The sequence below is a fragment of the Syzygium oleosum genome, unplaced genomic scaffold (genome assembly GCF_021117445.2).
Source record: "Syzygium oleosum isolate NSW1041296 unplaced genomic scaffold, Sole_v2.1 Sole_v2.36, whole genome shotgun sequence".
Taxonomy (NCBI): domain Eukaryota; kingdom Viridiplantae; phylum Streptophyta; class Magnoliopsida; order Myrtales; family Myrtaceae; genus Syzygium; species Syzygium oleosum.
The window spans coordinates 2556404-2582941 of NW_026607520.1; the positions used below are offsets into that span (position 1 = coordinate 2556404).

The 26538-nt window shown below is 37.6% G+C and overlaps 2 protein-coding genes across 2 annotated transcripts; both read right to left on the reverse strand.

Annotated features, from left to right (window-relative positions):
- Positions 1-2957: 2957 nt before the first annotated feature.
- Positions 2958-3545, reverse strand: LOC115692853 (translocator protein homolog). The gene has a single exon (XM_030619815.2). It carries the CDS (start codon positions 3543-3545, stop codon positions 2958-2960), a length of 588 nt encoding a protein of 195 aa, XP_030475675.2.
- Positions 3546-25372: 21827 nt separating this feature from the next.
- On the reverse strand, positions 25373-26098 carry LOC130135645 (rapid alkalinization factor-like). The gene has a single exon (XM_056305257.1). The coding sequence runs from the start codon at positions 26096-26098 to the stop codon at positions 25721-25723; it is 378 nt and encodes a 125-aa protein (XP_056161232.1). The 3' UTR covers positions 25373-25720.
- Between the last annotated feature and the right edge of the window lie 440 nt (positions 26099-26538).

Consider the following 26538-nt stretch of genomic DNA (forward strand, 5'->3'; position numbering starts at 1 on the left):
CTCGTTCGGTTACTAAGTTGAACCGGGCCGATGCTCACCTCTATTTTTTGGAGAAAAGAAATAAACAAAATTAAGCTCATATTTTAGATGGTGAACTCCAAGACTTTTCCAGATTTAATTTCTGCTCTTGGTAGATTTAACTTAGGATCGATCAACCCAATAAGTGTACCTCAATGTGTCGGGTCTAGAGACTCATGGGCATCATAGGAGAGATTTAATCTGATTAACTAGCACTATGGAACACTAAATTCAAAAGTGAACGAGCTCGTTCGTCCAAGTCACGTAGAACAAGAACTTTGAAGCACTCAGGGATTTCATGCTAATTGTGTTGGGTAGAGACTCCAAATGGTTGAAAGGAATACAAGAACCGGGTCGAGTCAGGCCCGACTCATCTCAGCACAACCCGACCCTAAATTACAGATTTGACATTATGGTGTAGAAAAGCTATTCATATTTTACTTTTCCTGGCTGCAACATACAAGCGTGACATGCGACATGTACTCCCCGTGTCATGTCTATATTCTAGACATGTCAATCAAGAGTGATCGGTTCCAAGATGGGAGAGTCGGTTCCTACACTCAAACCTCGAATTGGACCGAGCAAAGTCGATTCCTAATTTGTGAAATCGGTGATCAGCCCACTCGGTCCTCAAATAAGACCAGACCAAACTGATCAGTCCGGTTCCAGAGTCGATTCCGAACTAGTGATTTCTTTTTTTTTTTTTTGTGTGTTTTTTTCTAGTTCCTTACAAGTAGGAGTTTCCCAATATTAAAAGAAGAAATAATTTACTAATTAGGTTTGTTTCATAATAAAAAAAAATTAAGAAATCTTGACTGGTTCATCGGTCCGGTCCGATTCCTGATTCACCATTCATAATCGGCCGGTCCGGTCCGATTCCCGAGTGAGATCGGGACTTATGCTCACCCCTATTGTCAACCTCAGCCACGGAGAGGGAGCATGATAATTATATAGGACCTACTCATGTGACGTTAATGGGTCCCCAAAATACATGAGCCGGACAAATGTGCCCCCTAATTTTCTTTTTTCTTTTTTTTTCCCTCCTCAGAACTCATTTTATCTCTAATAAAAGGGTCACAGCATATGAAACAGTCAAACCATCTTAAGAGAAAAATTTCAATTAAGAGTTCGATTAGATATTCTTAGTCCGGCTTGCAAGTGGGAGTGGGTGTCAAAGTATCACGCATTATTTGTCCTTAGGGTTTATATGCTCTTCATATACGCATGGTCTCTTTCTATCTATAGTTTTAAGGTTTTGGATTTGATATTCTAACAAACTCACATTTTGGAAAATATTTTCTTAAAAACAACTGCTTATATTGCTTACAAAAATGAATGAATAAAAAATATTTTCATCGTCCACGAAAATATTTAGACATTAGCTGTTGTCGGCAATGAAAATATCTTTAGTTGGCTAATTATTTCAAACGAAACCAATCATTTCTCGAAATTTTTTTTTTATCAAATCGTTCATTTTCAAGAAACAATCGGACTCGATAGAAATTGGGCAGCACAGGAATTAGTGATGCTTCGGTTCAATAATTGATTTCTTGGACTACATAGCCTGAGCAAAAGCACATGAAGTTGTAGGGGTGCCACTATTACATTGATGAATCTGGTCACTCCGTGCACGTTTATAATAGAGAGAGTGCTATTCATGCACCTGGTGACCTGAATGGGCTCACGTCTTTAATTAGTACCTTATTGTCCCAGGTGAGACCCCGCATATAATGTCTATTAATCAAAACCTTTCGTTCATGTAGATGATGAAGCCATGGGATTGAAATAATGCCGAAATTTAATTTCATAAGAGAGATTTAATTTCATCTAAATGAAGACAATTATAAGTAAATTCATCAACTAGGACTATGGCAATTATAAGTAAATTCCGTAGTTCACGGGCATCATAAGAGAGATTTAATTTCATCAACTAGGACTATGGCAACTAAATTTGAACGCGAATGAATTTGGTGCGCTCCACGAAATTCCGCCGCCGAAGCACCAAAGGAACTCACGCTAAAAGTTGATAATAGCATGTCCTTCCTGCGTCATGTCTACTGTCTAGACATGTCAACCTCAGCCTCATTGGACCTACCCATGTGATTTTAGGTCAAAGCATATAAAAAAAAGTTGAACCATCTCAAGAGAAAGTTCTCAATTTACAGTTCGATTAAGATTCTAAGTTCGATGATTTTGTATCACGATACAACCATCGTCGCCATTGATAAGAATCAAACTTCATTGCTAACTAGCGTCGAAAATTTCGCCGCCTTATTCAGCTTTCTAATTCTCCTATCGGACGCACGGTAATCCACACTAGATGCTGTGCATGAAAAGAAAAATCTTGTGGTTTCCATTGTTTCAATCCTATGATTGCAATATACACCCAATGGTAGAACTTTAAAACTCCAACTCTTTTCTTGTGTCGCCTAAGGTACCATGTAATTGACCAAATAAAAACAAAAAAGAATAAATGAGGGAAGACCTAGGGGTGTGCAAAACGGACCGCCTAAATAGGAAACCACCTGGACCGGACCGGACCGGTCGGTTTGGTCCGGTACCCGGGAGTATCGTCCGGTTCCCGGTTCATAAAATCGTCCGGTTCCCGGTTCATAAAAGTGTAACCGGTGTCCGGACGATCCGATTTCCGATTCCAAAGGAAACCGGACAGGACCGAATCAATTACATATACTTTTTTTAAATTTTTTATTTCTTCAAAAAAGTAGTAAAATGTGAACTAAACTCTAAGTGAAGCACGCTTTTTGATTAGTCTTTTCAATTTGAGGATCATTGCAAACATATCACTTAATTCAACACGAAAAGATGGCATCAAGTAAACCCGGACCGGATCGGAACGATCACCCCTAGGAAGACCTAGAGAAAGGTAACCTAAATTCTATCACATGAAAATCTCTAATTAAAACAAAATGCAACTTAATTTAAGAAATTGCAAGACCAAAGGTCAAAATGGCAAGAAATCCCACCCACACCACGCAAGGCCTCACGATTTCTCCGGCGAGATGGTTAACCTTCCCGAACTCGCGCTTGCACGCCGCGAGAGTCCCCCAATGCACGAGGCAGAAGGCCAGCCCGACCCAATCCGCGCCCATCACAAGGACCAGTGGGTTCCACACCACGCCGAGCGACGTTGCGTCGACGTAGAGGGGCAACGCCGCGCCGGACTGGGCGCGGAACCCGCCCTCGGCCCACACAAGCCAGCCCGCAAGGCCCATGAAGAAGGACGAGCCGAGCGAGGCCGCGTGCACGAGCCAGAGCGGGGGGAGCCACAGTGGCTTGGGCCGCGCGTCGTACCTCTTGCCCGACCCGAACAGGAGGATTATCACCATGGTCAGGGAGAGATTCGCCCCAACGCCGACGACGAGGGCCGTTAGGGCGCGTTTCGCCTTGACCCTTCTCGTCTCTTGGCGGGTTTTCGACGAGGACACCGCCTCTGCTGCCGGCACGGGGCGGTCGTTCTTGATTCCATTCTTGAGAGTTTGCGAATAAGGAGAAGGAGGAGGAGGCATGACTAATTACCAATTGGTAGATAATGGTGGGAGAGTAATTGGAAGATGACGAATTAGGGATAAAGTGTGACTAAGAGGAGAGCCAAATAGGCAAGTATAGTGAACGTAAGGGAGCGAATTTAGGGACTTAACAAGTTAGGAATCGATTTCCTAGCGGCACTTTTAATGTTTCCTTTGCTTTTCCCAACACTGAATGATGGCACTATATCTTATAGCTTTGGTGGTGGACTGTTGAAATTCTCAAATTAGCACTATACTGCTGGGATTTGATTCATTTGAAGTAACGTTATTTGCCTAGATAATTCAAAATATAATAAACTAGGATGAGCCCGCGCGTCGCCATGGAAAGACCGACTTTCTAATGCGATTTTGACCCATTAAAAGATATTATGACTGATTATATATACAAAAAAAGGTAGCCTTGTTATTGTTATTTTAATTAGCTTTATCGGAGAATTTTTGTAAAAACTCATCTTTATTATTGATGGTGCACTTATCTATTTTGCGAAGGTTTCGAAGCGATACAAATATTTCAAAGTATGGTAATATATTCTGATCAATAGAAAAATAATTACGCAAGCTAACTGTAAAAAAGAAAATATTATGTCATAGAATTTGATTGAAAGTGAACTTTTATGTGTATTTTTAGTAAATTAACTCTTTCTTTCTACCAAAAATAGAATCAGTTTTCTCTAGCCAAGGTATGTCGTTGTAGAAATTTACTTTATCCGGGTTGAAAAAGCTAAGTAAATCTTTCTACCTTTCAGGATTGCCTTTGAACCTATAATTCTTACTAAAATGAACATCTTTAAGACTAAGTGGTAGCATATTGACTTTTGATCCACTCAAAATGGCAAGTGGAGGGTATAAACAAATTGCTAGATACTGATTGGTACTATCTTATTTCACGATTTATTTGTATCCTTCTTATTACATTGTGCCTATAAAAAGAAGGGGTTTTAGCTGAACATGGGTAGAGAAAGAATGTAAGATTTTTTTGGTAAAGTTCACGCTGATTTGATTCACGATCCTCCTTGCCTTTTATAACCGAGGATAATGGCATCACAGTCATTACTCATCGCCTTTTAATGCCAATTAGCTTGGCAAACACTAAATAATACAACATGGGAAAGTGATTTCATGACAACTTTAATGGTACAACATGGGAAAGAGATTCCCTGAGAAAGCTTCCAGACCTCACGACACTTTAATAGTACAATACAGGCCGAGATTCTTGACGGGCTCATGATGTTTGTCTTGATTGGAGTCACATTCAAAGTCTCTGGCCTCGACATGTGTCATACGAAGGAGGAAAAATTTACCGAAAAGATTTTAAATATATTGTATGAATTCCGATTCAATTATAAACCTTTCAATTTGACTCGTTTAGTCAAAAACATTTTGACGTTTTGCTAATATAATTCTTCTGATCAATTTTGGTAGGCAATCGCTGATGTGAACGTCAGTCGTCGCACATGACATAGCCAGCGGCATTAACATGAACAATTTTTGTATTGGTTAAACATTTTTCTAATTTGTTTAAAACTTTTTTTCTTTTTCTTTCTTTATTTTTCTCCTTTTTCTTTTAAGACTGGCGAGGGTCATGGCCCTCGCCCATACAGCCACTAGACAAGGGCCACCAACCTCTCCGAACTTAGTAGGAAAAAAAAACATGGAAAAAAAACGAAAGAAAAAGAAACAATAAGACAAAAAGTAAAAAAATATTTAAAGAAATTCGTAAAATTTTTAAAAAATTGTGAAAATTGTCACGTAAATAATTTTGGGCCAAAATTCGCTGGAAGGACTACAACAATAGATTGTCAAAAGGTTTGGGACTCAATTTGCAAAATTAAGATGTTTAAAATCGAATTGGCATGCATACAACAGATTTACGACTTTTTTGGTAATTATTTTTATGGACAAGATTCTTAATATGCCTGTTAAAAATTCCAAGGGTCTTGAGAAAACTCCATTGATTCCAAAATTGAATGTGATTATGTGTATAAAGGAATAAGCTGGATGCATGCCAAAGGGTATGAGATTTAAACCTCCATACTGTCGGCAAAATTTAAGCTGATATTCCCAAGTGAGAGGGTTTACTATCTCCGAAGAATTGTCCAGATAGGACCAATTCAAGAACTTCATTCACGAGATGGGCGAAATTTCCTATAATCACGAGAGCAAGTCTGCAAAACTATTTTTCTTGCCTTTGATGTGTTTAATTTCAAAGCAATATTTCAAAAATCATTCAACCCCTCTAAGAAGTTGAGAGTGTGGAAACTTTGAATTGTAGGATCTGTGGAACAGAGGACATATCCATTTCTACAAAGAAATGACAGCCAAATAGATGTAACTCGAATTTCTTAAGTTCATATTCGACGGCTAGGAATTCTTTGAAGGTGGAATGATAATGGAGTTCTACTAGTGAGAAATGTCCACTTTTGTAACCACAATTGAACCTCTTCCCATCAATATCTCCAAAAAGTGTTGCTGCTCAATACTTATTACTAGCATCTGTAAGAAGAATCTTCTTTCCGTGAGAAGATTCATGGAGGAGGAAGGTGCTGCAGTTTTCTTCGAAAACCCGGATGGCTTTGGCATGAGTTTGTCTCCATGGTGGCGGATCTTTTTTTTTTTTTTTTTAATATATCTGGAGACCATGAGAACAAAATCTCTAAAGATAATTGATAATACTATGGAATTACTGGATTTGCTTTTGAGAAAAACTTTCATCAGGAAGTACCAAGGCAAGGTGTTCAGGTATTCTCCTGACATAATCTTATCTTTGACATACATGCCCCACCAGAAATCAACATTAGTTTGCGCTATGAGCATCTTTTTCTATGAAAGCATAATGCCATATTGAATTACAATATCAACAAACTATATTGAGCTTCCTCATCGGGGCTGAATAGGAGAATGTCATCTATGTAGGTGAGAGCACATGTACAATGGGCTAGAAGATCTTGCACATAACCTTCCGAAACAATGAAGGCGTCGTTATAAATCTAAACAACATACCCATCCACTAGAAATGTTGGTTTGGGATATAAATCCCTGTTTTAGATCTTTCTTCAGGGTGAATGCTCAATTGCCAAAATGATGTTTTGAGATTGAATATAGAAAATATTCTGGCTTTTGAGAGACTTTAGAGCAAGGTGTCCTTGGTTGGAAGTCAATAAAAGGTCTGAATTGGCTTTTGAATCAAATTCCTTGAGGCAAAAGTCTTGGCAATCTTGTTAGGAGATCCCAATCAATGACAATATCTCATTTTGGAGATGGAGAACCAAGTACTCGAATTATGATGTGACAATTGTTGAAGTTAACAATGTAACCTGAAGGACGATGAATAGGTTGATTAAAAAACTTTTATAAATTTTCATGAACTGTTTCAAGTTGAATTTTGATTGACGTGGAGAAAGTTTAATAATAGAAGATGCAAATGCTTCAACCTAGGTATTTTAAGTAAGGCTGATTCCCTAGATATTGCAAAACATAGTAGATTAGGACGAGCCCGCGCGTTGCCACGGGGAAAGGACAACTTTCTAGTACGATTTTAAACCATTAAAAGATTATTATGAAAAAAGTAGCCTTATTATTGTTGTCCTAATTAGCTTTATTTGAGAATTTTTGTAAACACTCATTTTAGTATTTGATATGTTGGATTATGATGGTGCAACATATTACACTATACACTTGTCTATTTAACGAAGGTTTCAAAGAGATACAACTATTTCAAAGTATAATTATACACCCTAATCAATAGTAAATCAATTACCCTAGTTAACTGCAAAGAAGAAACTATTCTCTTTTAAATTTGTTTGAAAGTGAAATTTTATGTCTTTTTAGTAAATTAACTTTTTTATTTCAACCAAAAATAAAATCAGTTTTCCTTGACTAAAGAATGCCTCTGTAGAAATTTGTGTAGACACTAGAAGTATTGTTAGACTCTATACCATATGTTATTGTTAAAAAAGTGTAATAAATCTTTTTATACCATATGTTCTTGTTAGACTCTAGATCAATAACTCGTATTAAAATTCTACTTTTGTCTATTTACACTCTAGACCAATAACTCGCATTAAAATTCTACTTTTGTCTATTTTTCAGGAAAAATATTGTCGTCACAGTTGATAATAGCATCAAATTGCTCTCAATATTGAAGCGTTGTTTAATTTTCATGTCATGTTTAGATGTGATAACAAAACATAAAAATTCACTCATAGTTAGACTTGCTTGCAATCAGAGATAGAAGAATAAAATAAATTAAAGTAAAAATACATCTATGAACTCACATAGAAAAGCACATGCATGGACTGATAAGAAAGATAAATAGAAAATAAAACAAACAAAATTATGAATTTGTTGGAGGGAAAAAGACACAAACAGTCCCTGAACGTTAGCCCAATGTGCAATTTGGTCTCTGAACTTTTAATTTGTTCAATATAGTTCATGAACTTTATTCCAATGTTCAATGTGGTCCCTGAACTTTTAATTTGTTCAATGTCATTCCTGAACTTTTGATACTTGTTCAATTTAGTCCCTGAACTATATGAAAATGTTCAAAGTAGTCCCTGAACTTATTTTTATATAGTTTTGGGACTAAATTGAACATGTACCAAAAGTCCAAGGACCACATTGAACAAATTAAATGTTCAGGTACCACAGTGAATATTAGGCTAAAGTTTAAAGACTACATTAAACAATTAAAAGTTCAGGGACCAAATTGCACATTGGGCTAAAATTCAGAGATTGTTTGTGTCATTATCCCTTTGTTGGATAGTTAAGAGAGGCATCGGTCTTTGCGTTGCTCAATGAAAATTCTCTCGATTTCAAACTTTATACACTTTTGAGGTAAGTCTCCGAACCCTCGCTTTTAATTTCGGATAGAAATGCATGTGAAGACACGGTAATGTTTGTTTAGTATTGTATAATAGAAAATACACCGTTATGCTCCCTGTTTCAATAATTGTAAACCTCATGTTCTTAAGCTGTCATTATGCAGAAATGAAATCTCTAATCTCAAAATTGCGTTGGTGCTGTGGAATCGGAATTTTGTGGGGCGCACCGGAAATTCGCAACTGGACTTTTGATAGTTGCCAATAGTCCAGGATGATTTAGAGCCATGTTAAAGTTCGGGAAAAGAGTCATGAAACAGTCTCGGCATTCAGTGCGGTTTCGATGGTACCAATTCAAGCGTATCGATAATCTAGAAAACGTAAAGCCATTTTTTTCGTAATGGGCAAGCCTTTTCTACCACGAAAATTAAAAGCAAGACGAATTGCTCCTAATTGAAGGCGTGTATATCCTTATTGAATCCATTGACTTTGCCACTACAAGGGCCTTTCCTTATTGGAAAATTCTAAACATTCTAAAAATAGTTTGGAAAATTGGTTCATTATTATTATTTTTGATCGAAATTGGTTTATTATTTCACGTGTCAAATTTTTATTGATTTTTTGATATGATCAACTTGTTTAAAAGGATGACTCACATTCAGACACATAACTTTGTGAATTAATTTTGTGACCGGTCTAAGTAAGTCTAGTATTGTTTTTATTATTTATGTTTATATCATCTATTTGAGATTTTAAAATGAAACTCAAGTATTAATATCTATTGATTTTGTTTTTTGTTGTTGTTGAGATATTTGGTGAATTTGCCTTGACTCATTAAGATGCTATATCCTTCAACTGATTTTGTTTAACTAGCTAGATCTGTCTATCGCCCCCTAAAAGAATTGTCTAGTTCCATCATCTACAGTTACTATTCATTAATGTGTAGGTCTAGAAGTGTTCTTGGCTATTAGTTATGGCCGATACATATAGGTCAAATGCATGCGATTCGTTGAATTATATGGATCTCACCATTAGGTCAATAATGTCTCGCCCTAATGGGATCCACATGATTCGGGATTACATGCATTCAGCCTACTGTTCCAAGTGCATGCCATAATGCCTTGCCCTGAACATGCTTCACCGAAGTATTTTCAATCCGTGCTTTCGGCATGAAAACAATACTAATACATATAATTATTTCAGCGAAATCACTTCTAAGATTAATAAGGTCGTATCATGAATAATCTTATAATAACCATCTAAAAAGCAGAAAAATAATACATTAGTGAAGAGTTCGTATTTTTATGGATTTTTTTTAAAAAAATATTTGGCATTTTGCAACAATCTATTGTTAAATCATGCTTATTGTCTCTATTAGTGACATGACCGATATGCATTGAAGATTTTTTCTTTTAATGTGAACAAAGATATTAAAATACATATGATATTTTTGAAAATTTCGAGGCATCACTTGTTTAAAATCGATAATTTACATAATCGCTGCTGATAAACTATTTCTTAAAGAAATAGCAAATTAATATAGGATTAGCGAGCAAAATTTTCACACTGATACAATTACTACTCAATTTGTAAATTTTGCGTCAAGAAATTAAGAATATATGCACATTCGATAAAAATTAAATTGAGTGTGAATATATATTTTTCACAAATAAAATTAATGCGGACCCATATATGTCCATTATGTGTTGAGGTCAAGTTGTATTCTGATATAGTACATCGTACTCGTATCTTGTCGTGCTAATGACTTTTAAGTGCATGAGTATTTATATTTTTGAAAAATAAATGCACAAAATGAGGAAAAAAATGCATATGAAACTAAAAAATGCTTGAAAGTTGTAGTAGAGAGTGGAAGTCGGTAAAGGCGAAACTAGCACTTCAATGGTACTCTCGCTCATATGCAGTCAAATATTTTGTCAGCTTACCAATTTTAATAGGCTCCGTTCATTTGGCGGAAAATATTCTCCTTTTGGAAAATATTTTCCCGAAAGTCATTTTCCTGAAAAATGTTTTCCTGGAATACAATTTTCTGGTGTTCGGCTAAAATATGAAAAAGTTTCGGAAAATATTTTCTGGTGTTCGGCGACCGCCGATCCGGCGGCGTCCGGCGACTGGCGATTGGCGGTGGTGACCGGCGGCCGCGACCGGTGGCGGCGATCGGCAACCGGCGGCGGTTGGCGGCGGCGGGAGGCGATTGGTAACCGGCGGCGATCGGTGGAGGCGGGCGGCGATCGGGCGGCGAACGGCGGCCGGCGGCGGCGTCCGGCGGCGACCGGCGGCGAGGACCGGCGGCCGACGGCGGTGACCGGCGATCAACTTCCTCTCCCATGGAAATTATTTTCTCTCCCATGGGCAATTTTGTCTTCACTTTGGGGGAAAATGACTTCCTCTTTGTGAAAAGAGGAAATCATTTTCCTCAAAATAATGAAGGATTTTGGAGTGGGGAAGGAAAATGTTTTCCCACGGAAAACATTTTCCGCCCCCGAACACCGGAAAATGCGGAAAATGTTTTCCGGAAAAATATTTTTCCAGAAACGAACACAGCTATTAAGATTTGATCAAGTACCCTTTTTCTTGGTTATGCCCGATGGATATGACCTCGGATCAGAGTTGCTTTATTAAGATTTGATCAAGTACCTGGTTCCGTTTGTTTCGCTGGAAAATAAATTTGAAAAGCATTTTCCTAAAAATGGTCATTTGTATTGCTTGAGATAATTAACCAATGAAATATTTTTTTTATTATAAATAATAATTTTCTTCTGAACATTTCTGTGGGCGATGGAAATATTTTTGGTTGATTCATTTTGGTAAGCGTTATAAATGACCATTTTAGGAAAATATTGTTCAAATCATTTATTTCACGAAATAAACGGAGCCTTGATAACGTGGGATCATGTCGGCTTTAAGTGGGATTCACATGGTTCAAGGGTTAAGACGGGCAAGTGCATGCAGTTGTGGCTCGATGACCAGCCTGTCTTTGTTCGATGGTTCTGTTGCTATAGTTCGACATGTCTCTTTCATTCGACATGAATAAGGTGGTAAGTTTTAAGGTTAGATGTTTTAATATCGTGTAGGTTTTTCAAGGAGCAATGTAAGTTGAAAATACTGGGAGCTAATAGGTTCTTTAGTCCACCTGCTTGTGGCAAAATGGGTTATTTAGTTTCCTCTTTTCTTTTTTAGAAAGTAATATTCGCGGGCCAACAGCCCATGGGCCCAAACAAAGCCCACCCTGGCCCAGTGGGCCTAAAAAGCATTTTTGGGTGGGCCTAAACAAAGCTATTTAATTAAGGAGTCCGGGTCGACAAATTTGTACATAGACTTTTTTTATGGGGGCAGAATCAAGCAACAAGTTAGGCCCGAACTATGAGCCCGTCGACCCGGGGCGATCGCCTCGGTTCTAGGGTATCTCCTAAAGGTCAGAATCATTCCACTTCAATTTCCCTTCCTCTTTCGAAAAGAAGGTGGAAGATCATGTTTTCTCTTACTCCATATTTGCTGCTGGCTCCAATTTTCCTCTCTAAAGAGTCCGAAACTTTCGATGCGATTGGTAAAGTGTGCTTCCCCTATAAAAAAGAAAAAAAGAAAAAGCTGATAGAAAGCGATAAAATATGCTCGAATTGTTCGGGGCCCTCTAGATATATTCTTTGGTTCTTTGTGCTGGTCTAGTGCTTTTTCAAATGCTCAACCTTTTCTGGGGTATCTTTTTGCAATTGCTTGCATGCCTTGATGCATTTTTTGCTAATCAATGAAGTTTCTAATGTGTAGAAATGAGAACGAAAACACACCAAAAAAAAAAAAGAAAATCTGATAAAGCAAACACTAATGTTACCATGTTATTTTTATGACTCGTATTTCTTGACCGTGATGCACTTGATGAAATGGGGCAAAAGAGTAGATGAGTCGGAGCAGGAGGTCGAGAATTTGAGAAGCTGAGAAAGGCATGAAGTGCTCTTCGACTCCTCGTCTCTTGGTGACCCCAAGTGCCGCCTTGCTGGGGTCGCACCACCCTGGCAATGACTGCGAAGGGCTCGACGGCCCTCGTCGGACCCACCATCCCCGCAGCTTTTCATCCTCCTCCTCCTCCTCATCTCTCTCTCTCTCTCAGAACTTTTTTTCAATTCTTAATGTTTATGCAGCAACACAAGAAAAATAAATTCGGCCACTAATTTGTCTAGTCAGTATTGACGTGGTGCTCTGGGTCAGCCCACATAAGCATTGTTTTTAAAGACCAGCTTGAACAAAGAATGCATTAGTTTTAGTATTCAATTGCACATAAAATGATTGAGATACCAGATTGAAAATTCACAATAGTCTAGAACCTGCAAAACATTTATTCCTCTTTCAACTTTAAGTTAAGCTTTTGAAACTTAAAACCAAAATGGGATTTTATTAGCACGCCTAACGCATTAAAAAATGTTAAGAACATATAAACATTATCGTTTGGAGGCGATCAGATTTTCTTTCATGAATTTTAACAGATTGCAAAAACTTTGGAGAGAAATTCAAATGTGACTTAAAGCGAAAACAAAATAACTTCTAATACTATGCAATAGAGAGCAAAATCTTGGTTGGACAGAACCTCCTAATTTTTTGTAAGTGTTGGATCAAAATAGGTTATACATGCGGTACATCATGGCACTCAAAAATAGATAAAAAAAAATGATGGGCACATGGGGAGGAGGGTCTGAACTCGATGTCTGTCGGCTCAGCTCACACGAACCTTAGATTAGATGAGTCTCATGCGAGGTCCACTCCATCTAATAATTCATGTGAACCGGGCTCTCATGTGCTATAGATTACGTGGGTCCCATGCGAGGCCCGCTCCATCCAATAATTCATGTGAACCGGGCTCTCATGCACTCTAATCATCCGGTACTATCTCGAGAGAGGGAAGGAAGCAAGTTACGAGGGGAAAAGCGATTGGCGTCCCATCCAAAATGGTGGTCCTCGTGCACTTGCAAGTGCCTGGCTAACATGGTGGGCATGCTTGTGTGCAGCTCGAAAAATTGACAGGGACGTGTGAACTGCCATGAACCTTCACAGGAAAAGGTGGATGTGCTCAGTGTTTTGCCCTGAAACCGGTCGATTTTGGAGCTAAGGGCGCGAATGGTTATCATTCTGCTCCAGAAATCAAATTCTTGCCAGAAATTGATTTCTAGAGGAGAAATTTGTTTGATAAAACATAATTAATTCTGCTCTAGAAATTGATTTCTGGAACAGAAATCTGTTTTGATTTATTGATTTTTTTCATCTAAAAAAATTTAAATTTCACTCAAAGTGGGTGGCCATAGGTATTCTAAGCCATTCTGTGAAGTTTTAAAAGTTTTTATTTTTTGATTTTTTTGGCACATCAAAAAATTTAAATCTCACTCAAAGTGGGTGGCTAAAAGTATTCTAAGCCATTCTGTGAAGTTTTGAAATTTTTGATTTTTTTGGGCACCTCAAAAAAATTAAATGGTGGCTACATGTATTCTTAACCATTCTGTGAAGTTTTGAAATTTTTGATTTTTTGATTTTTTTTTGCACCTCAAAAAATTTAAATTTCAGTTAAAGTGGGTGGCCACAAGTTATTCTGTGAATTTTTGAAATTTTTTATTTTTTTGGGCACCTCAAAAAATTTAAATTTCACTCAAAGTGGGTGGTTACATGTGTTCTAAGCCATTCTGTGAAGTTTTGAAATTTTTGATTTTTTTTGAAAAAAATTCACCAAATTTCCTATTTTCCCAAAATCTGACTTTTTGTTTATTTTCTGAAATTTTTCAATTTTTATGCATTTTCTGAAAAAAAAAATTAGTGAGATCGAAAAAGAGAGAAAAGAAGGAGAATACATTCTGGAAAAGAGAAGCTATAAAAAGTAGCTTCTCTTTTTCTTGCCCAAAACTCATTCTAGAATAAAAAATGCATTCTGGAATCAAGTATTTTTAACAAATGCATTTTTATTCCAGAATGAAAAAATTGCTCCAAAATGCATTCCGAAAATTTTTTAACAAACGCATTTCTGTTCCAAAATGCATTTTGGAGTAGAATTTCTGCTCCAGAATAGATTCCATGCACGCCCTAACTTTACAGGAACCCTACGTGATTGCATTGCACACGAGCGCTTTCATTCAATGGAAAGGACGAAGATTGAGCGCTTACATTAATTTTATATAATGGAAATCATCTCAGCCATTGTATAGTGAGATCAAGAATTAAACACCTTTGTTCTTTTATCTACACCCCCCAAAAAAAGAGAGAGAATAAAAGTTTAAAACTTTACCAATAACAGACACTAGAAAAGGAAAAAAAAAAAAAAAGGCAAAGACCACAGAATCAATCACCTAATTTCTTGTTAGTGGAAAAGTCGTCGCAATTCTTGCTCGATAAGTTTGTAAATGCATAGATGACTTGATAATAGCAAATTAATATAGGATTAGCAAACAAAATTTTTAAACAAATACAATTACTAGTTGGTTCGGTAATTTTGTTTCAGGAAATTAAGAATATGCACATTAGATAAAAATTAAAATGAGTGCGAATGTAGAATTTCCACAAATAAAATTAATGTAAACCCATATATAGCAATTTTGTGTTGAGGTGAAGTTGTATTCTCAACATCTTAATCGTATCTTGTCGTGCTAATGACTGTAGTGTGAAGTACAAAAGTATTTATAATTTTTAAACGTTAATGCACAAAATGAGGAAAAAAATGCATATGAAACTAAGAAGGGCTTGGAAGTCGGTAAAGAGGAAAGGAGCACTTCAATTCTACTCTCCCTCATGTGTGGTCAAACATTTTGTAACTTACCAATTTTAATCTATTTTTTATGCCAAAAAATTAATCTATTTTTGATTAAGTACCCTTTTTCTTGGGTATTCCCGATCGAAATAATAGATATGATCTCGGATCAAGTTGCTTTATAAAAATGGATCAAGTACCAGACTCAATTTCTTTCGCGAAAAATGAATGATTTGAAAAATATTTTCCTAAAAATGATCACTTCTATTGCTTGAAATAATTAATTAATGAAAAATATTTTTATTATAGACAAAAATTTATGTCTAAATATTTTCTGTGAACGATGAAAATATTTTTCATTTATTAATTTTTATAAGTGTTATAAGCAATTTATTTTTAGGAAAATATTTTTCAAATCATTTATTTTCATAAAATATACGGAGCCTTAATGTATAAAGATGATTGTGGACAGATAATGTGGGGACAGATTTAGGTGGTGTAGTTTATACAAATTGCTTTATTTCCTAGCATGTTTTTTTTATTTCTTGCGCAATAAAATAAGCATGCCTGAGCTCAATTCACCTATTCGTCGGATCATGTCGACTTTAAGTGGGATCCACATGGTCAGAGGGTTAAGATGCACTGTGTGCATGCAATAGTGACTCGTTGATCAACCCATTTTCTATTTGATGGTTCAATTGCTGTAGTCCGACATGTCTCTTACATGCGACATAAATAAGGTGATAAGTTTTAAGGTTGGATGATTTAATTTCATGTGGGTTTTTCAAGGTGCGATGTAAGTTGAAAATACTAGGAACTAACACGTTCTCCAGTCCACCTACTTGTGGCAAAATGGGTTATTTAGTTTGCTCCTTTACTGAACATTAGAAAGTAATATTCGTGGGCCAGAAGCCCATGGGCCCAACAAGCCCACCCTGGCCAAATGGGCCTAAAGAACATTTTTGGTTGGGCATGAGCAAAGCTGTCTAATTAAAAAGCCCGGCTTGACAAATTCGTTAGTAGACTTTTTCACGGGAAAGAATCGAGTGACAAGTTAGGCTTGACCTATGAGCCCCGTCGGCCCGAGACAATCGAGCAACAAGTTAGGCCCAACCTATGAGCCCCATTGCCCAGGGATGATCGCCTCTCTTCTAGGGTATCTCCTAAAGGTTGGAATAATTCCATTTCAATTCACCTTTCTCTTTGCCAATATGCATGCATGTTGAGCGTCAGAGACACAGAAACAACTTGATTTGATGGAAGAAATTTTTGAAGGTGAAACAATCACAACTCGCGCAAAGAAAAGAAGAAGATAGATAGAATTTTCTAACTCAATATATTTCACTTAGATTTCACTCTTATGAAAAAATTACAAAACTCCCCTATTTAAAGAAAAGTTACGTGACCCTTATCTTTCCTAAAATATAACAAGAAAGAACATCTCACAATATCTCATCTTATCTCTTAATATCTCACAATATATCTGAAAAAATAATTATTTCACCTAAAAACACGAAAAATCAAAATATGGAAATACGAACAGACTAAAAAAAAAACAAGTACCAACAAATTTGGTTTAATTTCTAACACTCCCCCTTAAACCAAATTCTCTTCCATCGATCATTCCAAGTAGGCTCTCGAACTTTCGAAAAGCATCAATCTTGAGAGGTTTAGTAAAAATATCTGCTACTTGATCTCCAGTTTTCACATGCAATACTTCAACTTCATTCTCTTTAACATGTTCTCGGATGAAGTGGTATCGAACATCGATATGTTTACTTCGTTCATGAAAAACTGGATTTTTCGCCAAAGCAATAGCAAAAACATTATCAACAAAAATCTCCGTTGCTTTCTTCTGCTCCATAAGAATATCTTTGAGTAGTCTTCTCAACCATATTGCATGACAAACACATGAAGATGCAGCTATATATTTAGCTTCACATGTCGACAGAGTAACACTTGATTGCTTCTTTGATGACCACGTGAAAGCAGTGTCGCACAAGAAAAACACAAATCCCGTGGTGCTTTTTCGATCGTCGATATCTCCACCATAATCACTATCCGAATAAGCTCTAAGTTTGAAAGATTCAGAGTAATAATAGTGTAAGCCATGAGAAATAGTACCTTTGATGTACCGAAGTATTCTCTTTGCAGCTTTAAGATGAGATGATTTCGACTTTTCCGTGTATCGACTCGCAATTCCAACACTATACATAATATCCGGTCTCGTGCATGTCAAGTATCTCAAACTCCCAATCAAGCTTCTATAATATGTCAAATCAACATCAGCACCATCATCAAACTTCGAAAGCTTGGTTTCGCACTCCATTGGTGTATTGACCGACATACAGTTCTTCATGTTGAATTTTTCAAGGATATTTTCTGCATATCCTTTTTGGGAAATAAAAATCCCATCGGCACTTTGCTTCACTTCGATACCAAGGAAATAATTCATGAGACCATTATCGGTCATCTCAAATTCTTTCACCATCGATGCCTTAAAAGCATCAATCATCGTCGAATTATTTCCTGTAAAAACAAGATCATCAACATATAAATAGGCGAGCAGAATATCACATTTTTCTTGCTTCAAATAGAGTGCATGCTCGTATGGACATTGAGAGAATTCATTCGCCTTGAAATATGCATCAATTCTGGAATTCCATGCTCTCGGTGCTTGTTTAAGCCCATATAGAGCTTTCTTCAACCTCAGCACTTTGTCTTCATGACCTTTCACAACAAACCCCTTGGGTTGTTCGACATAAATTTCTTTTTCAAGGATGCCATTCAAGAATGCTGATTTGACATTCATTTGATAAATCCGCCAATTATTTTGAGCAGCAATGGAAATAATCAATCTAATCGTTTCCATGCAGATGATAAAGGCAAAAACTTCATCATAGTCGATTCCGGCTTTTTGCTTGTACCCCTTCGCGACTAATCTAGCTTTGTACCTTGTCACTTCACCTTTCTCATTCCTCTTGGCCTTGTACACCCATTTAACACCAATCGATTTCTTGTCCTTCGAAAGATCAGCAAGCTCCTATGTTTGATTTTTCTCGATGGCTTCAATTTCTTCGTTCATGACTTTTTTTCACTTTTCTTCTTTGGCCGCATCATCATAAGCAAGTGGTTCATAATCTGCGAGAAGACATATAAGATGAAGCTCTTCGGTAGCTTCGTAAATTTCAGACAATCTTCTCGATCTTGGCACTAGCGGTTCATCGACACTATTTGAAGAGGATGGTGTTGATGAACTTGAAGAAGATGTTGGAGAAGAAGGTGAAGGTTGATCCTTCAACTCCGTTTGATCGGAATCACCACGAACATTCGCTTCTTCTTTTAGATTTTCTTCCCACATTCCATCTTTATCGAACTTGACATCTCTACTTACATACACTTTGAAAGCGTTAGGGTCAAATAATCGATAGGCTTTGGATGATGAGTCATACCCGATAAAGATGAGTTTTTTGCTCTTGTCTTCAAGTTTCGTTCTTTTTTGGTCCGAGACATGAGCATAGGCAATCCTCCCAAAAATTCTCAAGTGCGAAACACTTGGTGTTCTCCCAGTCCATGCCTCTTGTGGAGTTACGCCTTCAAGTCCATATGTGGGACATCTATTTTGAAGATTAACGGCACACGAAACAACTTCAGCCCAAAGTTCTTTGGACAAATTTTTGCTCTTCAACATGCTTCGAACCATATCAAGAATGGTTCTATTTTTCCGTTCAGCCACACCGTTTTGTTGAGGAAAATACGGGGCTGTCAAGAAACGCCGAATACCATGATTTTCACAGAATTTGTTGAATATAGCTGAGGTGAATTCTCCGCCACGATCAGTCCTTAAAATCTTGATAAAATAGCCGCTTTCCTTTTCAGCCAGGTTCTTGAATTGTTTGAAAGTATCAAACACTTATGTCTTTTCTTTCAAAAAATACACCCAAGTTTTCCGAGTAAAATCATCAATAAAAGTAACAAAATATCGATGATTACCATATGAGTGAGGATTGATTGGGCCACACAAATCAGAATGAATTAACTCAAGCGATTTCTTCGCTCGATAAGTCGCCTCCTTCGGAAAGCTAGTTCTGGAATGCTTATCGATAACACACCCTTCACATAATTGATCGGGATGATCAATATGTGGTAAGCCATAAACCATCTTCTTGCGAGAAAGCAAATTGAGTCCGCCAAAATTGAGATGGCCGAACCTCAAATGCCACAACCATGAAGGATCATTTACGCACGCCTTTAGACATCGAGACATCTCACTCTTTATATTAAGAATAAACATCTTATTCTTCGACATCTTCACATTTGCAATCAGTTTATTATTTCGATCTCTCAACATAAGATTACGATCTCTTATATGAACAGTATAACCTTTCTCCAGAAGTTGTCCCAAACTCAAGATATTGCTTGACATTTTTGGAACATAATAAACATTGGTAATAAACTGACGTGCACCATTCTTTAAGCGAATCAAAATTGTACCTTTCCCTTCAACAAGAATTTTAGAGTTATCACCGAATGAGACAGTCCCTTTAATTGTCTCATCTAACTCGGCAAACATCTCCTTTCTCCCCGCACATGTGATTGCTTGCGCCGGTATCCAAATACCACGTATCGCTTTGACCTTCTTCATATTCTTTGAATGCCAATAAGAGAACTTGATCAGCATCATTCACCAAGTTTGCCTTTTCATCTGCTCTGCTACTTTCTTTGTTCCAGCAGTTAGAAACATAATGGCCAAGTTTATTGCAATGATAATATCGGATTTTAGATTTATCATACCATTGGCTTGTCGAGTTCTTTCCTCTTCCACGAACACCTCTTTGGTACTGGTATCCTCCATCACTTCGAGCAGGATTTCCTCTGCTTCGTCCACGACCTCTTCCTCGAAAGTGACCTCGGCCACGACCTCGATCACGATCTTGATTTGTCCCGCGATTTTGTACGGGATCTCTTCTTTGCTCCTTCTCATCTCGAATGGTCAATTGCGTTTGGAGAACTTCCTCCATCGGTTCAATCTTTTTCTTTCTAAACCTTTCTTCACGAGCTTGTAATGAACCCATAAGTTCATCGATCATCATGGCATCCAAGTCTTTGGATTCTTCAATTGCAACCGCAATATGATCATACTTCTTGTCTAAGGACCTAAGTATTTTCTCAACAACATGAACATCGGAAACGTTTTCTCCGTTTCTTTTCATCTGATTAACAATTGCCAAAATTCTCGTGAAATAATCAACAATCGATTCAGATTCTTTCATATGAATTACCTCGAATTCGCCTCTCAAGGTTTGAAGGCGAATCTTCTGAACTTTCTGAACTCCTTGATGTGTGTTTTGAAGAATCTCCCATGCCTCTTTAGCGGTAGTAGCGTTTGAAACTTTTTCGAACATGGAATCATCTAACGCTTGATAGATGATTGACAGGGCATATTGATCTTTCGTTCGAACCTTCTCCAAGGCATTCCTCTGGTTCTGGTTCAACGTGGCTTCATCCTCTGGCTCATCATAGCCAGTGTTAACAAGTTCCCACACACCGTAGGCGCCGAGTAGAGCTTTCATTCTAACAGCCTAGTTACCATAATTTTCTTTGGTAAGACGAGGGTATTGAAGAGGAAGCTGATTGTTTGTTGAGGCCATGTTCACGAACCGTAAGCTCTGATACCAATTTGTTGAGCGTCAGAGATGCAGCAACAACTTGATTTGATGGAAGAAATTTTTGAAGGTGAAACAATCACAATTCGCGCAAAGAAAAGAAGAAGATAAATAGAATTTTCTGACTCAATATATTTCACTTAGATTTCACTCTTATGAAAAAATTACAAGATTCCCCTATTTAAAGAAAAGTTACGTGACTCTTATCTTTCCTAAAATATAACAAGAAAGAATATCTCACAATATCTCATCTTATATCTTAATATCTAACCATATCTCTTAATATCTCACCATATATCTGAAAAAACAATTATTTCACCTAAAAACACGAAAAATCAAAATATGGAAATACAAACAGACTAAAAAAAAAAACAAGTACCAACAAATTTGGTTTAATTTCTAACAATGCAGTCCTACTGATAAAGGGATTGGGGGGTGGGGCTAGAGAAAACTAGGTTCAGGGTTCGAATTTGAGAGCACCGCACACACATGTACATAAAAGAGAAGAGCGAGACCAAAAAGAGAATTCGCCTTTCTCTTATAAAAAGAAGCTGGAAGATTATGTTTTCTCTAACTTCGTATTCGCTACTTGCTCCAATTTTCCTCTCTAAAGAGTCTGAAGCTTACGATGCGATTGGTAAAGTGTGCTTCCCCTAAACAAAAGCTAATAAAAAGCAATATAATATGCTCGAACTGTCCGGGGCCCTCTAGATATATTCTTTGGTTCTTTGTGCTAGTCTCGTGCTTTTTCAAATGCTCAACCTTTTTGGGGTATCTTTTTGCATTTGCTTGCGTGCCTTGATGCATATTTTTGCTAATCAAGGTAGTTTATAATGTGTAGAAATGAGAATGAAAACACACCAAAAAAAAAATCTGATAAAGCAAATACTAATGTTACTGTTAGCAGTATTTAAATATTAAACCACGTTTTTATCTAACAGCTTAAACTTTTAGAACAATTGACAGTAATCTCACTCACAGTTACGATGTAATTTTAGGACTCGATCCTTTTTATTATCTTTATTAGTTCTTGATATTTATGCAACAACACAAGAAAAATACATTTTGCAACTAATTTGTCTAGTCAATATTGACGTGGTGCAATAGGTCCGTCCATGTAAACATTTGTTTTTTCAAAGGAAAGATAAACCTGAACAAAGAAAAACATATATCTTAAGGACTCAATTGCACAAGAAAAGGTTGAGATGCTTAATTGAAAATTTACAATAGTTCAGGACCTGCAATACATTAATTCCTCCATTAACTTTAAGTTAAGCTTTTGAAACTTAAACTAAAATGGGATTTTATACTCACGCCTGACGCATGATATTTTCTATATTTTTTAAAGAATATATAAACATTATCGTTTGGAGGCGATCAGATTTTCATTCATGAATTTTAACAAATTGCAAAAACTTTGGAGAGAAATTCAAATGTGGCTTAAAGCGAAAACAAAATTAGTTCTACTACAATGGTAAGAGAGCGCATAATCTTGGTAGGACAGAAGCTCCTAATTTTTCTTAAGTGTTATATCAAAATAGGTTGTACACGCATTGCATCATAGCACTCAAAAATATAAAAAAAACGATGGGCACATGGGGAGGGAGGGTTATTGCCTGTATCCAATGTATGTCGGCTCGGCTCACACGAACCTTAGATTAGATGAGTCTCATGTGAGGTCCACTCCGTCTGATAATTCATGTGAACCGGGCTCTCATGTGCTATAGATTATGTGGGTCCCATACGAGGCCCGCTTCATCCAATAATTCATGTGAACCGGGCTCTCGTGCACTCTAATTATCCGGTACTATTTCGAGAGAGGGAAGGAGGCAGGTTACGAGGGGAAAAGCGATTGGCGTCCCATCCAAAATGGTGGTCCTTGTGCACTTGCAAATGCCTGGCTAACATGGTGTGCATGCTTGTGTGCAGCTCGAAAATTTGACAGGGACGTGTGAACTGCCATGAACCTTCACAGGAAAAGGTCGATGTGCTCAAGTGTTTTGCCCTGAAACCGGTCGATTTTGGAGCTAACTTTAAAGGAACCTACGTGACTGCACTGCACACGAGCGCTTTCATTCAATGGAAAGGACGAAGATTCCTCCAGATGTTGTTTTCAGATTAGCTGGAGCTTTATTGCTCACTGCTCAGCACCATTATGGCCCCTTTCAAAAAAAAAAATCACTTGTATGTTTCGTGGGTCACCTGTAACTTTTTTTTTTTTTTTGCACATTGTCATCTTTTGCATTCGACCTTCTAATGTCGATGATATATGATGGTTTATGAGAGACGAGTGTCGTTAAGATAAGTTGATTAGGGGACAAATCAATTCGAAAGAGGTAACTTTTCGAAGCTGGATTTAAGGAGTCGCACGGAATAGAAATGCACATGTGATTGACAATTGAGATGTACTATTATGTACACTATGCCTCTTTATTGCAAAAAGGTCCTTGCCATGGCGAATCTTGCATGTGCGCCGGTCGCATGGAATAGAAGTGCCCTTGTGATTGACAATTGAGATGTACCATTCCGTACACTATGCCTCTTTATTACAAAAGGGTCTTCACCATGGCAAATCTTGCATGTGCGCACTGGCAATTTGATGGAGAATGATATACCGAATGACAACGCGATGCATTTAAATCTGGCAACGCTTATTGAAAATTTCGAGTAATTTGACGGGCATTCGAGAATCTTTTGAATTAGATAATTGATATAAGAGTAGAGTACGTGTGATTCAATGTAGATAGGTTGTGTGGGAAAATTACCCAAATCAGTCATAAATCTATATTGTGCATATGTCAATTTAGTCCTAAATTTTTCAATTTTATCAATTTAGTTAGGAACCTTTACGCGAAATTCCAATATAGTCTTTCCGATCAATTTTTGCAGGAAATCGCTAACGTGGTGGCTAGCAATGACCAGATTGCCATATCAATAATTTCAAGCGAAAATTGACCAGAAGGACTACATTGAAATTCGCACGAAGGTTCAAGACTAAATTAATAAAATTGAAAAATTTTAAGACTGAATTGACATTCGTACGATAAGTCTCGGGACTTATGGGACACTTTTCCCTGGGTTGCTTCCAGATCGGAGACGGAAGTAATGTCTTTTTTTGAGAGCTTGACTTAAAAAAATGCGAATACATGAATAAAGACGAGAAGCTCTAAGCCCTTAGGCTAGGTATAATAATGAGGAGTTGAACACCATAGGGCACACGTATTGTGATGAGAAGAGGGGAGATAAGTCAAATGAAATTTGGTGGGCGAATTCAGTGCGCCATTTGTTGCACCAATCTGGGGAATCAAATTGGTCTTTCGAGAAATCTAGTTGTTCCAGAATCAAATGTGGCCTTTTCCATATGGATCTCTCTCTTTGATGATGGGGAGCTAATTGTGGCTTTGAATGCTCAAAAAAGAAGCAGCTTCATTCGTACGCTATGGCTTGGCAATCATCCAAGCACGTGTCTAGGGAAAAGACGAGAGAAACCCGCCGTGTAGGTTACGCATAACTCGAGCCGACACCGATCATATTATGCACAATTAATACCTTGAAAATTAAGTTGGTTCGAATAAAGCATACCTAACAAAACCCATTTTATTTCGAACCCCCCCTCCATAAAAAAAAAAAAAACACAAACCCATTTCATAATTTTCGCGAAATAATTCTTCAATCAGGGTCTATTTGTTCGAAGAAAAACTGTTTCTGGGAAATTATTTTCCGACTTTTCAATATTTGAATGATGAAAAACTAATCGATTTACGAGAAACGTTTTCTATAGACCGAAAATAACAAATTTAGATCAGGCAAAAACGACTTTCTCCCCGAAAAGCTAATAATTTTCCTAAAAAACGATTTCCGTGTAAAAAAATATTTTTTCTTCCATCAATGTCTTTTTTTTTTTGGGGGGGTCAGATTCTTTCATCAATGTCAAGAACTTAGAAATCGAGGGACTCAAGAAGCTGTAATCCCTATACCACATCACGCTCTTTCTCATCCACTGCACTTCCTTTATTGCATCGGAGGATCGGATTGTATCCACAGGTGAACTTTCACAACTTTCAATATTAAAATTTAGTTTTTTTTTTCCCAAAAAAAGTTTCAGATCTCAAAATAATTTTCTCTTTTCAGGAACATTCACACAATTTCTCCATACCATGTATTTTTTGGCAGTAATTTCTTTTTCATTACATAATAATTCAAATATTTCGTAATTAAAACATCTTGTTTAATCTTTCAAATGTCAATTTCTTACGAATTACTAGTGAAAGAAAAATCCGCTCTCGGCGAAGCCCGAGAACGTCTAACCAAATTATCCTCCGGCTTTAACGAAGTATAATATTTTCTCTCTCTCCTTGGCTTGGCTTCGGGTTTTCTTCTCTCTTTTTTTTGTCGATAATTGAGCAGCATTTTTTACTGCATTTTAACAATTCATTTACTCTTCCTATTATATCAACAATATATCGAGATGTAAATTTAATTAGTCGACGTCCCCCGAAACAGAGCAATTCTGTGATAATGTATATTTTGTCGTACCTTCTATATAAGGAATCGTAACCCACAAAATTGAAAAAAATTCACGAAAAATATACGAAATTTCCTCTCATTTCCACCAATCAATCGCTACGTCCACAAAAAAAAAATACATAAATTTATTAATGTGCATGCGCTCCGTTTTACACCAGAACCAAAAAAAAAAATATTGTATATATAGAAAAGACCTTGCGCCAAAGATGAAAACCAATAATACCCTCCTAGGCTCCTACGTATAAATACGCCCCCCTTATTTCGAATAATAATTCGCAAAAACCCACATTAAATTTAAATTTCCTACTTAAAAACTTATATAAAAGAGGAAATAATTATATTCAGAATTTTTCGAAAGCGAAAATAAAAAAAGCCAAACCCTCGTTAACCTTTCCACCGTCCTCCGCTTCAGCCCCGGCAGCCGGTGATCCTGCTGCACGCGCGCGAGTAGGGGTTGGCCGGAGCTCCGGGTCGGCAGTTGTAGTACGACGCGCCGCGCCTGGAGCAGGGGACGGCGTTCCGCCTCAGCGCGCCGTAGCTGATGTAGCGGCGCGCCGCCAGGATGCGCCGGTTCGTCTCCGAGTCCATCGCCAGCTCCTCCTCCTCCCCCCACCCCCACTCCCCGCCGCCGCCGCCGCCGCCGACGAGGCACTCGGCGAACGAGCCCCCGCACTCGCCGGCGGAGTACGGCATGACGGCGGCCGCGAAGTCGAGGGGCGAGGAGGCCGACGCGCGGGCGGACAGGGCCAGGCAGGCGGCGACGAGGAGGAGGCGGCCCTTGGTCATGGTGTTTGTGTGGGTTGCAGAAGGAGGAGGAGGAATGGGAGGAGGAAGAGAGGAAAGTGAGAGAGGTAGAGGGGGGACTGTGGAATTTAAATAAAGGTGACAGGTGGTGGACAGGTGTGCCCCTGGGTTGAGGGCTTATTTACAGGTGTGCCACGCTTTGACTTTTATGTGATCCTTTTTTCCTTTTTCCTTTTTCCTTTTTCTTTTCTTTTTCTCTACCATCTCATTTAAAAAGGATTGACGTTCGAATTACGCGATTATTTCATAAATTAATAAAAAATAATAATGGAGATCCCTTGTCTTCGAGGCCCTGTTGAACGTATTTGGCATAGAATAGTTTAATTTTCAAAATATGGATTTTGTATAATATCCAAAAAATATTAGTGCATTAAAAACTATGGAATTTCGCTAATTGATTGTTTAACGAGTGTTCGGTGGAC

What these genes read in the sequence shown, in the direction of transcription:
- LOC130135645 (XM_056305257.1), bottom strand. Translation starts at nt 26,098, where the DNA reads ATGACCAAGGGCCGCCTCCTCCTCGTCGCCGCCTGCCTGGCCCTGTCC.
- LOC115692853 (XM_030619815.2), bottom strand. Translation starts at nt 3,545, where the DNA reads ATGCCTCCTCCTCCTTCTCCTTATTCGCAAACTCTCAAGAATGGAATC.